This window comes from Tachyglossus aculeatus, chromosome 10 (assembly GCF_015852505.1).
Source record: "Tachyglossus aculeatus isolate mTacAcu1 chromosome 10, mTacAcu1.pri, whole genome shotgun sequence".
In the NCBI taxonomy this organism is placed as follows: Eukaryota; Metazoa; Chordata; class Mammalia; order Monotremata; family Tachyglossidae; genus Tachyglossus; species Tachyglossus aculeatus.
The window spans coordinates 9,169,570-9,186,797 of record NC_052075.1 but is presented as its reverse complement, the minus strand read 5'-3'; the positions used below and the strand labels follow the sequence as shown (position 1 = coordinate 9,186,797).

Sequence of the window (17,228 nt, the reverse complement as noted above, 5' to 3'; positions counted from 1 at the left end):
AAACTGTGTCTGCTCTCTCGGCAGCTCCAGGCACTCAGAAATCTTCCCAGGCAGACGAGATTCTTCCCAGGAAGGCAGGAGTCTTCCAACGTCCACAGGAATGGCCTCCTGGGAGCATGCGCTTCAGCCCTCAGGAGGATGCATCATCTGGGGGAATGGGAGGCAATTTCCCTGCACCCTCTGGGCAATAGGCATGAGTGGGAACTTCTGGTGCCTGTGGGTAGGTGAAGGATAGATACATTGCAGTGGACTTTTCCGTTAGCCAGGTACACTTCGGCCACCCACATTGGTCAGTGGGTGGGATGGGTGGGCACGGCCTAATGGAGACGTTATTACTGTCAAGGGAGCAGGTGGGAGGGAATCTCCAAGCTGAGTGACAGGAATCCCAGAATTCCACCAGGAAGAGTGTGAGGTGTCCCTCCAGCCCAGGAGTAGAGAGTCTAGGGGCTACAGACACCCCTCTCCAAGGAAGAGTTGACATTTTCTCACAGTTCTCCTTTATCTCACGTCTTTGGCAGGCTGACTGATGGTCAGTTAATTTGATTTTCTTATTCTATTTCTTGATATGCAAAGCAACTCTTGCAGTGTTAAATAGCTTCTGAGAACACTTTGAAAATTGTCCCTGCTACCTACAGGGATTTCATGTTACTATTCACTTGTGCCTAGGATCAAAATCAATCAATCAATCAATCAATCAAGGTATTTATTGAGTGCTTACTGTGTACAGAGTACTGTACTAAGCACTTGTGAAACTACAATGCAACAGATATGGTAGACGTGATCCCTGCCCACAAGAAGCTTTCAGCCTACATAAGAATAATGATGGTATTTGCTCAGCACTTACTATGTGCCAAGCACTGTTTTAAGTGCTGGGGTAGATACAAGGTAATCAGGTTGTGCCACGTGAGGCTCACAGTCTTAATCTCCATTTTACAGATGAGGTAACTGAGACACAGAGAAGCTAACTGATTTGCCCAAAGTCACCCAGCTGATAAGGGGTGGACCCAGGATTAGAACCCACAACCTCTGACTCCCAAGCCCATACTCTTTCCACTACGCCACACTGCTTCTCTTGAGACATAGTGAGGCAGACATTAAAAGAGATTATGAATAGGAGAAATAATAGAGTTTAAGAATATATATATATATATAACTACTGTGGTGTTGGGGTGCGTAACGAAGTGTTTAAGATATACTCAGCCAAGTGCATAGTCAATTCCAAATGACATAAATATTTTCAGTATAAAGAGCAAGGGAACTCTTGTGAACACAAGTCGGGAGAAGGAGCCACTGAAACAACACCTCCCTTGAATACTGAGAATAGGATTAAATGAAGCAATTCTGCCCAGATATGAAGCAATTATGCACACCCTGTAGGCTCTCAATCAACACTTGTTGGCTAACCGACAAATCCAATTACCCTGGTGTTGAATTTCCATGTTATCTTCAAGAAATATTTCCTAAGGGTGCACTCTGTGCATAGCACCATAGTAGTGCTTTCATTAGTTATGAGGATTCCTCTTGACTTGCTCAAATGGAATGCAAACACGTTAAATGATGCCAAAGCATTTGACTGGGTTGAGCAAATCAGATCTCACTTGATTTGGATTATTATTCAAATTTACTTATTTATATTAATATATTTTTCCCCCTCTAGACTGTAAGCTTGTTGTGGGCAGGGAAAGTAACTGGTCTGTTGTACCCTCCCGAGCACTTAGTACAGTGCTCTGCACCTAGTAAGCACTCAGTACAAACCATTGATTGATTATGCTTTTTCAAAAAAATGCAAATGTGTTTGCGTACAGTGACTAGGTAAAGAGGACCAAATTTGCCAACAGTGATGTGCTGTTGACCCAATCAATCAGTCGTATTTATTATTGAGCGCTTACCGTGTGCAGAGCACTGTAATAATAATAATAATAATAATAATGCCATTTATTAAATGCTTACTATGTGCCAAGCACTGTTCTAAGCGCTAGGGAGGTTACAAGGTGATCAGGTTGTTCCACAGGGGGCTCACAGTCTTAATCCCCATTTTACAGATGAGGTAACTGAGGCCCAGAGAAGTTAAGTGACTTGCCCAAAGTCACACAGCTGACAAGTGGTAAAGTCGGGATTTGAACCCATAACCACTGACTCCAAAGCCCGTGCTATTTCCACTGAACCACGCTACTTCTGTACTAAGCACTTGGGAGACTACAACACAACAGACACATTCCCTGCCCACAGTGAGCTTACAATCTAGATGGGACTAGACATTGATATAAATACATAAATTACCGATATGTACATAAGTGCTGTGGTGCTGAAGTGGGCAGGGTGAATAAAGGGAGATAGGGTGCTGCAGAAGGAAGTGGGAAAAGAAGAAATCAGCATGGCTCAGTGGAAAGAGCCCGGGCTTGGGAGTCAGAGGTCATGGGTTCTAATCCCAGCTGCGCCACTTGTCAGCTGTGTGACTTTGGGCAAGTCACTTCACTCCTCTGTGCCTCAGTTACCTCATCTGTAAAATGGGGATGAAGACTGTGAGCCCCCCGTGGGACAACCTGATCACCTTGTAACCTCCCCAGTGCTTAGAACAGTGCTTTGCACATAGTAAGTGCTTAATAAATGCCATCATTATTATTATTATTATTCTCTGTGCCTCAGTTCCCTCATCTGTAAAATAGGGATTAAGACTGCGGGCCCCACGTGGGACAACCTGATCACCTTGTATCCTCCACAGTGTTTAGAACAGTGCTTTGCACATAGTAAGTGCTTAACAAATGCAATCATTATTATTATTATTATTATCTGGAAAACGGGGACAAGTTTGTGAGCCCTATGTGGGACAGGGACTGTGTCCAACCCAATTACCTTGTATCTACCCCAGCGCTTAGAACAGCACCTGGCACATAGTAAGCGCTTAACAAATACCATTATTATTACTATTATTATTATCAGCCGCCAACTTGTACTTCCCAAGCACTTATTACAGTGCTCTGCACACAGTAAGCGCTCAGTAAATACGATTGATTGATTAATCAAATAATTAGCCAACATGTACGCTGGGGCTAGTTCCCGGGCTTTTGTTTTTAACTCTGAATTTACTTCAGTCTAAACTGGGCAATTTACAATGGGTAAGAGAATGAAGAGTCCAATTTCCAGCAAAAAAGTAATCTCTCCATGGGTCAAGATTAAATGAAACCAGTTGTGATGTCTAGTAAACCCAGATCATATGCCAAACATACGACATCACCTCTGTGTGGGATGTGAGATAAAAGCAAGGAATAGCATCCTTTGGGTCGATCACTGAGGGCCAATACCATGGCCGTTATTGGGGAACAGAAGATAGGCATGAGGCTGAAGGCAATTTCATTCAGAATTTTCTGTCTATAAACCGGGTTAGTGGCAATTGGGCAACAAACTGGGAATCCGGTTTATAGCAATCATATTTATTGAGCGCTTACTATGTGCAAGGTACTGTACTAAACACTTTGCAGAGTACAATTCGTCAGAATCATTAAAAACTAAAGTTTTTAAAGTTTTTAAAACTAAAAAAAATTACAGTGTGACCCAGAGGATGGATCAGAGGCCTCGGAGTCAGAAGGACCTGGGTTCTCATCCCAGCTCCGCCATTTGGCTGCTGTGTGACTTTGGGCGAGTCACTGAATTTCTCAGTGCCTCTGTTACCTCATCTGTAAAATGAGACTACTATAGCCCCACTATGACTACTATGTGTGACACGGACCGTGTCCAACTTCAATAGTTTGTATCTACCCCAGTGCTTAGTAAAATGTCTGGCACACAGTAAGCACTTAACAAATACCATAAAAAATAGGAAAAGGAGAATCCCCAGCGGGAAGCAAGCCTACCTACGTGAAAGGGTACATTTGTCTCTTTGGGAAAAGATGTTTATCACTGGCCTAGGGTGAGAAGCAGCTCTCTTAAGTAGCACTCAGACATGATGCCTGGAAAAAGATGAGAAGTGAAAGATGTCGACTTCGAATTCATTCATCCATTCAATCGTATTTATTGAGCGCTTACTGTGTGCAGAGCACTGTACTAAGCGCTTGGGAAGTACAAGTTGGCAACATATGGAGACGGTCCCTACCCAACAGCGGGCTCACAGTCTAGAAGCGGGAGACAGACAACAAAACAAAACCCTTTCATTCGTGGGCTGATAAAACACATTTCTAATCCTGTTAAAGCTTTTAATTGTTTTAATAATGAATCGAGGGGTGGAGAGCCAGGGGCAGGCATTGTGAATGTTCTGAAGTTGGAACATTTTTGTATTGACCTAAATTCATTTGTTCTACTCTCTGGTCCTAGGCAATGCTTGTGTGAATGTCAGATTCTTTTACAGAGGCAAATTCACTAAAATATGGTAATTGACCAAATGAATGTACAAAAGTTTGAAATCATGGTTCCCAGCAGATTTAAAATAGATTTATATCCCTTAAACAGTATTGTCAAGCATGGCCCATGTTTGATAGAAATAAAATAGCTGTAAACTTGCAGTGGCTTGCCTTGTAGTGGAAATTGTAACTTTGACTCTTGATTTTAAGGTATTAAAATTCTCAGACACAATGCCGATTTAACAGGTCAGAGGCCCAACCAAGAAAATAGTAGAGAGGTAGCCAGCTGCGGGGGTAGGAGAGGAGAGATTAGACAAAGGGAGGGAATAGGGATGATGAAAAATAAGAAGATGAAGAAAGAAAGGAGATGTGGTAGGGGAAGGAGGAAATGTAGGAAATCTAAGGGAAGGATAATAGGATATTACATAGTGGGGAAGAAAGAGTGATGGTAGGGGAAAGAAATGGACAAAAATGGAGGCCAGAATGTAAAGAAGAAGAGAAAACACCAAAATTCTATGCATTTGAAAAGAATTGTTAATGTCTTAACAATGGCCTTTTTTAAAATCTTCCCAATCACTTTCAAATCAATGATCTCATTTCCTCAGGCCTTTGTTTAAACCTTCCCAATCACTTTCAGATCAATGATCTCATTTTCTCAGTATAAATCAATCAATCACTGCTATTCACTGAATGTTTACATTGTGCAGAGCACACTGTTCAAAGCACTTGGGAAGGTACAGTAATAGTAAACACAGTCCCCTGCCCACAAGGAGATTACCATCTACAGGAGAAGCTTGTAGTCCCTACAAAGTAGGGAAAAACATTTGCATTTTGAGGAAACAGAGGCACAGAGGGACTACATGACTTGCCCAAATTCACCCAGGAGATCAGAGCTACCCCTTATTTCCTGACAAGGCCTACCCTCTCACTCCAAACCCACAAATTGAATCTTGTGTGATTTCAGCCAAGACTTTTCAAGCTGGACTAAGGCATGACTATGGGGAATTCATAATCTAATTTACAGGAGTAAATCATTTGTCAGATCTCTGCCCCTCCCTACTAACTCTAACACAAAGGAAGGAGGAATCTTTGACATCCTTTGCCTAGGGCTTTCCCCCATCTGTAACAAACTTCAGGAGCTATTTTTTGCACTAACAGAGACCTTTTGCCAGACGCTGGCAAAGTAAACAGCTTCAGAGCAGGGAAATAAATTACTTCCCCAGCAGTGGCTAAGACTTTTGTGTGTACAACTGCTAAACAGGATCCACACTGAACAAAATTTTTGGGTCAAGAGCCAGTCTAAACTAGGGCACTAATTCTGGAACCCGGCTACCAGCGCTTAGAATAGTGCTTTGCACATAGTAAGCGCTTAACAAAAGCCATCATTATTATTATTACTATTAAATCCCTCGGTCTAATGCAGTATCTGGCTTATCAAGAAGAGATTGATATTAAAATCAAATTTAAGGAAGGAAGTTCAAAATGACTGCTGAATTTAGCTGAATTAAGACACACATTTACCAAGCAACTTCCTGACGACCACATTTAATGCCTTTAAATTGATAGATTAGATCCCTTTGCCCATGTTTTAAAATGTGACTTTTATCGCCCATGGTGGTGACTGGAAAGGAGTTGTTCAGCTGGGGATTTTACACTAACTCTTTGACCTGGTGCAATGCATTAAATTGTCCATGGAAAGGTTTTAGGTTTTATGCCCTCTATTGAGATTTTGTTTAACTCGAATCTGAGGTGACCCTTTTGAACCTAAGAGCTTCAAGTGATAACTCATGTGATGGTTATAAGAGAAGAGAAGAGTACCATTCATTTTCAAGATGGCCCAAAGAAAGGTGAGATGCTTGGCTTTTACAGTCCAGAGACTGAGAATTTGCGAGTTGAATCAATATTGATAGAGACCATTCTTTTAAAGAGCAGGAACTAATGTTATGCCCAGATGATTGAGTTGTTCAAATTTCAAATCAAATAACTAGAGAAGAGCAAGGAGAGCCCAAAAGGGACATTAATTTTGATATCTCATAGTTTATTTTGTAGCCCGAGAAGTTGTCAAAAGTTCTATTATAAAAAAGTGAGTGAATCTTCTCCTGGTAATAGTATCTCCCTAGAGTTAATTTCTGTACCGAGATGTTATAGGAGGCTTCAAGATTTGTTAAAATTAGTGTTTGCTCTTTGCTAAAAACCAGGGTTCAGTATTGGAAGAGATGTATTTCTCTCCTGTCGTGTCGTTTTTATATAATTGTTCTTTTGAGAAGAAAATTTTGTCACCTCTTTCATCAAGAAAACAATCAAAATGTCAAGTTAAAAATAGGCACAATTCACATTAAGCTTTGTTGAAAATAAAAGTTAATATAAAAACATATAAATATAAGGCACCCGTAAGAGTTGCTTCCAAATCAGATCGGGAAGATCTAAACCCTAATGTTTTCCAGTGGATTGGTTTTTCGCTCAAAAGATCGTTAAAACATCTAGCTAACTTCTATTTTTTGTGTTTTCTTCCTCTCCTTCAAGGACTTATGTTTCTTAAAAAGAGTGTATGGGTTCCCTTGTGGCCTAGATTACTATCTTCCTTTCTGAGAGACCACATAGGCCCCCTTAGAACATTTAATATGCTTCGTTTCACTCCACCTGTATTTAATCAGCTGAGAGACAAGGTTGTCCATCACCATTTTTTCTTCTCTTCCTCAGACCTTGATTATCAAGAAATCAGTCAGTTGTATTTTATTCACCCCCTTGACTGGACTTGCATCATGCCTCATCAATCAATCGGTGGTATTTATTGAGAACTTACTGTTTGCAGAACACTGTGATGAACACTCGGGAGAATACAGTACTTTAGAGGTGATAGACATTATTCCTACCCCTCAGGGAGTTTACAGTCGAGTGCTTCAGAAATAGAACTATGGATCACGGTGAATTGGCTTGAAACCCTCAATCCACAGACGCCAGAAGTGATCCTTCCTTATACTTGATAATATGCTAGAGAGATATTTTAGAGGTATTTAAAGGTACAACCTTAACCACATGAGAGGATGTCAAGGAGAGTTATGATCACTTGATTCTTCCAACTACTCCATTGTCACTGGTGGATAATAGAGATGGTAGAGACAGGTCTGGCATGAGCTAGTAGTGTGACCCAGGATAGCGAGGCTTATGTCCTTCACGGCCTATATGAAGGTTGGTGAAGTTGGAGTTTGAAGAGAGATGTGTGTCTACAAAATGACACTCAGCACGTATCACACCAGCACACTTCAAAGATGTAGATACTATGATTTTGGGGGTGTTGTCCAGGAGACCCCAGAGCTATCCCACTGTAAGCTCAATCAAGATAACTAACTGGGCATTCCACTCACCTCACAAAGACTCTCTTGTGTAGGACCCATTGCTAAAATTAATTTTGCAGTCTCTTTACTTGGTCATCTGCAGGGACAAACGGGTGGTGCTTCATTTTGCTTTTCACTTTTATTTTGACTTTTTCAATATGTGAGTGCCCTGAGCCGTGATGAATGAACATGGAAATTGATGTGTGCCCTACTTGGAACTAGGATTTCTTTTTTTAGTTTTTATTTTGCTATGCACTGAGATGCCAAGGTAAATATGGCCATTTGTGCAAGGTCTCCTTGAAAGACATTCCTAGTTATGAATGCTGAGTTTCCAAACTGAAAAAAAGGTCAAGAAAAGAAACTGGTTTAAAACAACAGCTGATTGTGGATAGAAGAACTGTAGAGATGTTAGAGAGGGCCCATGAAGAAATCACTCAGTAATCCAGGACTGGACTTTACCCTCGGCTGGGCATTTCATTTTGCAAGACACAAGAAAATGGACAATAATGTGGATGGTCTAAGAAAAGAAATCATTAGTGTAAACACTCAAATGTGTAGTCCTGCTTCCTGAGAAATTCTGGAACATGAAATAGCATGATCAGCCACAACATCAAGAAGAAATGCGTCAATCTGCCTGCCTAGGTAGCTATCACTTTTTTATCTATATTATCTGTGTCTAAGATGGTGCTATTAATGGTGAGATTTATTCATGTGTGGATATGGCTAAAAGAATCATTGGGTGGCCAATGCTTACAGAAGTCCCTGTTCAACTCGTGAAGGTATTCTCCTGACATCCATCCTCTTGAACATCATCTCTACCCAGTGTAGTATTGTAATGAGCTTTGCTTTGATGCTGACATAAGAACTTGATTTAATAGACAATTATTACCGTAACACAGTCCATATACATGGTACAAGCGTTGAAGATGTGCCTCCTTCTACTTTTGAACCTACTATTTATAAACTACCAGATTTGGTAGAGAACAACATTGTGTTCATCTTGTCCATACCTGTCATGCATGCAGAGATTTCAACCCTATGCCCTTTTCAATCTGCACTTATCTGAAAAATGACTTTAGTCTAGGATCTCATTGTTTGTGATACAGGTTATCTTTTACACAAAACCTAGGCATTTCTGTATCTTTTACATGATACTCTCTAGACACATCATCTCACCTTCTTCTGATAATGGTAAGAACTAAGATGATGGCTATAAAAGCTGGCAATAGTAGAGGAGAAGAGAGAGTGGGGAGATTTATGCTACCCATGTACCCCTGAAATGGGTCACCATGGAAACAAGACTTTGGAAGGGCATTTAGCTAACATATTTCAGCTTCCCAAATATTTCCTGATTGCAGCCACCACCTAAACCACCCATCTCCCACATCAAGTGACTTTTCTGCTCCACTCAGTCTCTGGAAAGCTTAAACATAGCTCACTGTGGGCAGGAAATGGGTCTACCAACTCTGTTGCACTGTACTCTCCCAAGTGCTTAGTACAGTCCTCTGCCCAGAGTAAGTACTCAATAAATACCATTGATTAATTGATTTGATTGGCAATTCTGGTATCATTCAGAGAAGAACAGCCCTTAGATACACTGATCAAACAGCTCAAGGATTCAGATGTGTGACATGCGGGCATCATAATTTCATTCAATCGTATTTATTGAGCACTTACTGTGTGCAGAGCACTGTACTAAGCACTTGGGAAGTACAAATTGGCAGCATAGAGAGACGGTCCCTACCCATAGGAAGTTGAATAGTAATCACTCTGCTCTGATGTATGAGGTGTCACACGCACTCATATTTTGCACTTAATTTTCAACTCCAGTGATGTCAAATTTTACATCACTGGACAGTGTTCTACTGGTTGGGTAGCAGAATTAATTTACAGGTTTCAGGTTTCTGTTGTGAATGAAAATATCGGTAGGGATTCCTAACGGTAGAGTGATGCAGAACCTGTTTTCTTCACTCTTAGTCCAGTTAGTCCATAGCATTTGGCTTATTCTGCACATATAGTCCATATTCATATTCATGTCTGCTTCTATGTGTTCACCTAGAGCACATTAACAGTGTTTAGTAGCTCCTGGATGATTGATTCAAGAATTTTCAATGATGCTCATAAACTGTAAAGTTGGAAGAGTTTCCCAGGGGACTGGATGTATAATCTAACACCAGTTTCCAGCTCTCTTGTATCCTCAGGCATGACTACATAGAATAAATTGAATATGACTTGCTACGCAACTTACTAGACCAAATGAGTTTCCAAAACTATTTTCAAGGTTAATGCATCCCTACATATATTCACAAAAAAAACTCTGAATGTAACAGAGACTACTATCTCATTCTTCTTTCTTACTCCTTTACTAAATTACCCTCTCCCCAGTTTCACTAGATTCACCCCAGTCCATATTTGTTGTCTGTCATTTGTGTGTAATGGTTTTCTTCCATCTGTCCCCCAATCACAAAATCCTCTACCTGTTGTTCACAGCCCTGGGCAAAGAGGGAGATGGATCGTGCCCCACTGGAACAAAGGTGAAGCAGATTTGGTCCTTCTGGGCTCTACAGGAGCTGAGCCATTAGTGGCTTGGCAGTAGATAAAGTTGCAAACTTACACCCAACTTCTATATCTTTTCAAAAACAAACTAAAATATATATTGGGGAAGGGAGCCTCTCCACACAGCTTCTACTTTATCTTCTGAACTTGGAAGGGATTTTTAAATGGTTGGTTGCTTTTCAGAAAGGTTAATGTGTTCACCTGTGAGATGCTTTCTCGGGTTTCGAGAAAAAGATGTTCATTTTTGAACAAGCAGTCATTTAACCCAATCTGTCCAGTTAAATGGCTCGATTTTCCATGACCCGAGACAGGGAGAGGCGGATAGCTGCCAGATAGACATTACTTTGGAAAAATGGATGTATTTCTCTTTTCTATCCTAGTGTTGGAGTAGAGCCCTGACAACAGTGGAATCGTTTTGTGCTCAGCGTTTTCTGGTTGTGGAGAATCCTATGGCCAAGATTTACAACCGTCTTGTTATAATGTATCAGTTTCAACACTTTCGGTGAAGTCTTCAATAACCACACTGACATCTTGCTGTGGGGTTTTGTCATTAAAAGCCTAAAGCTGGTCATTAGCAACCCTGCTCCGCAATCACATCCTGCTGTGCTAGCTCAGGCATAGATCTGGACTGGCATGTGGGGTTGCTTTGAAGGCTCCTGAAATCCCATCTTTAGAACAACCTATGTTTAACAAGAGGAGGGATGAGGAGGGGAAATCTGGAAAAGAAATATACCAACTACTCTAGAATGTAAAGGTCCTTGTGGGCGGGAAGATGCCTATCAACTCTGTTACATTGTACTCTCCCAAGCACATAGTACAGTGCTCTGCACACAGTAAGCACTCAGTAAGTATGATTGATTGTTTGATTGACTGAACTACCCATTTCTCTCACTTTTCATAGTTTTGTCTCCTCATCTTTCTCTGGAGGTCCAAATTATGCCACTAAACCTGCGTGACATCTCAAGAATCAGTAAATTCAAGCTCTGACTAGTCTGAACCAAAATAATTCCTTCGGGCCTTTCAATGAGAGGAGGCTTTACCCCCACTGTAGTCCTCAAGGAAAGCATTCCCGCCATACAGGAATCTTCTCGAGGTTTTTTGGGTCCATATGATACACTACCAGAACAATTTCAGATGGAGGTGGGGCATTCTTGGAAAGATGCATCCATGGCATCTCTATGGGTCTGATATGACTCGACAGCATTAGACAACAACAATATGGTGCCCAAATAGACTGTGAGCCCCATGTGGGACAACCCAATTACCTTGTATCTCCTCCAGCACTTGGCACATAGTAAGCGCATAACAAATACCATAATTATTATTATTATTTTGTCTAAGGAAGTAGACACGGAGCCCAGGAGAATGCCCTTAGGTGCCAATCTTTAAACGTGCTGTTGGAGAGAAAGCGTTATTCTCAGAAATCACACACCCAATGTCCATCTGACTCCATGGGTCTCGGGAAATGCTGGTTCTCAGGACTTCCACAAATGTCTTCCATGGGCTGTTACTATTTTTAAGGATTCCCATGGTTACCTTTTAACTTTGGTGTTCTTGATTGCTAGCCCCAAGTAATCCTCATAAGAGCCTTGGAAAAGTGCTAGCATTGGCAATGGTGTCTGCCATATACAGTGCTCTGCACACGGTAAGCGCTCAATAAATATGATTGAATGAATGAATGCCATTTTATAACAAGTTTGGGTTTTGGAAAGGAACGAGGTACCTACGGTCCCATAAGCCAGTCATACACACATGGTAGGTTGAAATGCTGCCCCACACTCCTCCAGGCTATTATGAATGGAGGTTAGGATTAATGGATGGTGGCACAGCCATGCCCTCTCCGCTAGGTCCCCGTGTCAGCTATGAAATCCTATCCACTTAAGTTCTGGCCTGCAAAATGTGATCAATAGGGGAACCAGACATCGGGCTGGAAAACCAGAGCCCTGATTTCTATTTCCAGCTCTGCCAAGCAGGATCTCGGATGAGTCATTCAGCTTTCAGTATCCATCTCTAAAATGGGATCGGGCATACCTGTCTCCCAGGAATGTAGCCCGCGCTGCTTAATGGGATAGGGAGAGGATTTTGAGCAGTTCGGTTTAAAAAAATAACTTTAGAAATGGTAGATTATCTATGTGCGGTTGGACCCATCCTATTGTAAATATATTTTAAATGTGCCACCAACCCTGTTATATAGTTCTCCCCCGAGCATTTAGTACAGTGCTCTGCACATGGTAAGTGCTCAGTGAATGCCACTGATCTATACATACAGTGCCTGGCCCGCACTTAAGCACTTAACAATTATCATTAAAATTAAAAAGTCAGGCCGACTCCCAAGCCAGTGCTCCATCCACTGGGTCATGCTATATGGCTAAGCTGTGAACACAGGGAGACAGACTGCACTGTGGGCTGTTGGTTAAGCCTTCTCAACACCGATAAGCATAAGACAACCAAAGGGAATTTGCTGAAAGTGGAGCAAGACAGCATTTCAACACTTTACATCTCAGCAGCCCTTCCAGCAAACTCAGGTGTACCACTTCAGGCGAGCGACAGAGAGACCCAAAGCAGGATCAATCATTCAAAAAGAAGGGCAGCCTCCAGAGACTGAGTCCTTTTCAGCCTGGACGAAGGAGACAGACAACTCCTTTTAGTCAAGACCTGTGTGTTTTGCCTCGAGAGATAAAGATGACTAAACTGATCAAAATGAGAATGTTCAGACACAGAAAAAAGAGGGGTCGCTCGAAATTGGGCAGAAGAAATAGTGCATGAACTACACAGCCAAGTGCCAGTGAGGGGGAAACAGAACTAGAAACGAGGACTACCAGGAGAAGATGGCCGTGTCCCATTTGTTTTCCCTCATGATGAGCGTTGCAGGGGAATAAGTTGTCAGAGAAGACATCAATATTTTAAAATACAATCACATCTTCTATATGGGGAAAAAAATGCTTCTTACTGAGCTAACAGGGTGCAGTTTCCTTAAGGTAAAATAGGACTGTCATTCTGCAGCCTATTGCTCAAATATTTAATTAAAATGTTCCCTTTCACTCTCTGCCAGTTCATTTCTTGGCATGTAGGGTATAAAAATATGCAAACAAACATGCCATAGTTGGCAAATACTAATCTTTTTGAATAAGTAATGGTTCCCCCCCTCCTCTACAAGTTGCAAGGAATAAATGCTGAAAAGCTTCATTTTCTAGTTGATTCTAGTCCAAGATGTTGAAGCTAGAATAAAATGACTCACCTTCCCTTTTTTTTCCTAAACACATCTTTCTAATCGCATTGCTCTGTACTGATTTACATGAATTTCAGCTTCAAAAATCATTGGTCTTTGCTGAATGCAAATAGGCATGTAGGAAAATTATATTAAGTTTGCACAATTGATCTTTCATCATTTCAAATGGTACCTTTGAACACTTCCTGTAAAGACTGTCTGAAATACTCCCAGCGCTGAGGGTCATCAAGTGGAGCAGGGTCACCTTGGGAAAACCCATTCTCGGTGATGTAAATTACAGGGTTATTATACGTATCCTAGAACAAAAGAGCAGAAGTTTTATTCCGAACAGATGCAGGAAAAGCCCATAAAATCAGGTGCATTACCCTCTATCTTCTCTAAGCTACCACCCAAAACTAGTTTTCATCAAATTGCACTGACCCTATTAACTTAATTTTCCATGAGCTGACCTTTTATGACTAACAGTGGAAAAGCAAAACTGTGCAAATACCCATGAAGACAGAGAAAGGACTGTTATTTTAATGAGAATACGGAAATATCCTCCCTGCATCAGCATCTGCTTATTATTGATGCTCTTTAACCCCTTAATGCTGCTAGAGGCACAGAGTCCCTTCCCAGGAGGGGAGAGCCGGACTACTTGCGATTTGCAATTGTCATTTCAGCTCTGCACGCTCTTTCTGACGTAAATGAAAACCCGCCAAGTAGCCATGGACTACCTTGAAAAAGGCACGTACTGGGCTCTATTCTTCCTTGGGGTTGTTGAGCCACTGGGTGACCTCTGTAGGCCGGCAGGAAACATATAATGCTTCCAACTAATCTACTGCCTGGCGGCGGAGGTGCTCTGGGGAGAATCCAGCTCAGCGACAGCCTTGTAAATGCTTTTCAAAAATCAATGAGGCGCTGAAAAGTCACTTAGCCTCAATGCCTTGTGTCGGTCCTGCTCAAATTTTCCTACACAGCCACTGCAATTTCTTGGTGGTCCCTAGGTCCTCAAATCTGCCCGCAGTAGACAGCCCCAGGGTGCGCCCCAAATTGCAGATGCCCATCGTCTCTAGATCGTCAACTCTGCCTACAGAAGACAGTCTTGGGGTTCCCCCCCAAACTGCAGATGCCCATCAAGGCTACTGCCCGATCCTATCCCTGTCAGGAGAAGTCAGAGAGTGTGAGTGATCTCGCACCTCTGTCACTACAATGAATCCTAGGCACCTCCCACTCTTCCCTTTCCCACTTCAAGACAACCCCCATCGTGCGTATGTGGAGGTGAAGGGGTCGACAATAGGGATGACAGGGTGGTGGGGATGGAGGGGACTGACGACAATCACCTTGATGTATTTCAGGAGTTTACGTAAGCCCCATGGAACTACATAGATCCATGAACTCCCATCCAGCTTGGGCCAGGATGGGTCAGGCAAGAGTTCCGCCTCCACATCCCGTAAACAACTGAGTTCTCCCTCTGTATTGGCTCTGGCCGTCGCCAGGCGAGATGTGTAATATTGCAGGGCAAAAAAGTCGACGGAGCCTTTGATCATTCTCTTTTCCTCCTCGGTAAATTCGGGGAGTCTTGACGCCGGAAGGCCTTGCTTCTGACTCATGGCGGCTACCTGGGATTTTACCAGGGTGGGGTAATCGCCGTCGATGAACAGGGGCTTGGCAAATGAGTCCAGAAAGAAGGCCATGCACCGTGCTGCTGCTTCCTGATCGGCCACGGAGCCAGGATCCGCTGGCTCCACCCACGGGGACTGTAGGGCTATAGAGACGAGGCCCTTCTGGGCCTTCCTAAACAACGAATCGTAACTGTGCCAGGCTTTGGCGTGGGCCTTCAGCATATTATGAGCAGCCTGATAGGCTCCATACCCGGGGTGAGGCACACCCGGAGGCATCTTGCCGACTTCGTACGCCAATCCGGCCCAAACGCTGGGCTCGTTTATCGTAACCCAGAGTCTGACTCGGTCGCCAAAAGTGCTGAAGCAAAACTGGGCATATTTGTCAAAAAACTCAACCATGGCTTCGGCCCTCCAACCGCCTTGGTCTTCTAAATGCTGGGGTAGGTCAAAGTGATAGAGGGTCACCAGAGGGGTAACACCATTTGCTAACAGGTCGTTGATGATCTTGTTATAATAATCAATTCCTAGGGAAAGGACGAAAGGTAATAGTCATGAAGAGAGTAGCCTTTTGAAACAACAGATTTGGAACCATCCGACGTATTCTGTCTTAATGGTGAATTCTAAAAGATTTAGAACTCAGGAGAGGTTCTGTCCCAACAGGTTCATTTTTTTTTTAATTTTCTTCTCACTTTTTCTCCCCTCCACTACATGCACATCAGCTAGCCTTTTGCACACGTTCATTTCTTTGGAATTGTGTGGAATTTTCCTCTAATGTTTTTCACATGCTAAAGGGAAAGATGCCTGAACCATCTCATAGGCTTATTATATATAATCTATCTGCTTGAGAGGGAACATGACTCTTTAGAAAAGAGCAGAGGTTTGGGAGTTCGGGAACTAACTAGGAGTTAGGAGCTAGGAGTTCTAATCCCAGCTCCACCACCTTTCTACTGCGGAACTTTGGGAAAGTCACTTAACTTCTCTGTGCCTCAGTTTCCACTTTGGTAAAATAGGAATTAAATTCCTGTCCACCCTCCCACATAGATAGTGAGCCCCACGTGACAGGGACTGTGCCCTGCCCTGATTTTATTCATTCAATCATTCAATCATATTTATTGAGCACTTACTGCGTGCAGAACACTGTACTAAGCACTTGGGAAGTACAAGTTGGCGACATCTAGAGACGGTCCCTACCCAACAGCGGGCTCACAGGCTAGAAGGGGGAGACAGACAACAAAACAAAACATATCAACAAGATAAAATAAATAGAATAAATATGTACAAATAAAATAAATAGAATAATAAATCCGTACAAACATATATACATATATACAGGTGCTGTGGGGAGGGGAAGGAGGTAAGGCGGGGGGGTTGGGGAGGGGGAGGAGGGAGAGAGGAAGGAGGGGACTCAGTCTGGGAAGGCCTCCTGAAAGTGCTTAACAAATGCCAACGTTGTTATTATCTATCCATACGTGTATGTGATATACAAAACAGGACATACATTTCTTTAGTGTCCCTCAAAGTAGACTTCAGGATAGGTTTCCTTGCTTTTCTCACAAATGAAAATTAATTGCAGGACCTGTGCCAAGATGCAAGTACTAAAGTCTCCCTCAATGTAAGTTAATTTCTTTAGTGATTCTCCTGGAAAAGCAAATTTGGATTTTTTTTTTCTGCAAATCCCCCACATCCTACCCCCTCCATTGGTTTTCAGGATCCTTGTTTACTAATGCTTCAGAGCAGAGATATGTGTCTCCACCGGGCCTTTAAATTCACTTCGTTGGAGGCTGACTCAGATTCTGAACCTTCTAGCTGGAGTCTGTCATCTGTCCTTTTAAAAAGAGCACAGGATATACTACTATTAATAACTAACCCGTGCACTGCAATTCAATCACAGCAGGGGTTGACCAGTATGATCCTTATCCTCCAGTGAAGCAGGGGTGAATAAAAATATTCTCTGGAAGTCAGCTGCTGACTCAGGCGCCGTGGCAGGGCACTAGAGCACGTCTCAGTAATTTACCTCACACAGGTGAACACTTCCCTTCCGGAGGGTGTAATTTATCCACACCGGTTCACGGTAGGATCAGGGCCACCATTTGCTATGAATTCCACAGTAGGCGTCAGTTGCGGTTATGTATGCCTGGAATCTTGGAAGGAAGAACAACAGGACGCCAGT

General features: G+C 42.5%; 1 protein-coding gene across 4 annotated transcripts in view; it reads right to left on the bottom strand.

Annotated features, from left to right (window-relative positions):
• Positions 1 to 17,228, bottom strand: part of LOC119933013 (cytosolic beta-glucosidase-like) — a 120,628-nt gene that overhangs the window by 18,450 nt on the left and 84,950 nt on the right. For all 4 annotated transcript variants that reach the window (XM_038752182.1, XM_038752183.1, XM_038752185.1 and 1 more), the window contains 2 exons: positions 14,777 to 15,582; positions 13,627 to 13,750 (listed from right to left, as the gene is read on the bottom strand). In XM_038752182.1, coding sequence (XP_038608110.1) covers positions 13,627 to 13,750; positions 14,777 to 15,582 — 930 coding nt within the window. The remainder of the gene's footprint in view (positions 1 to 13,626; positions 13,751 to 14,776; positions 15,583 to 17,228) is intronic.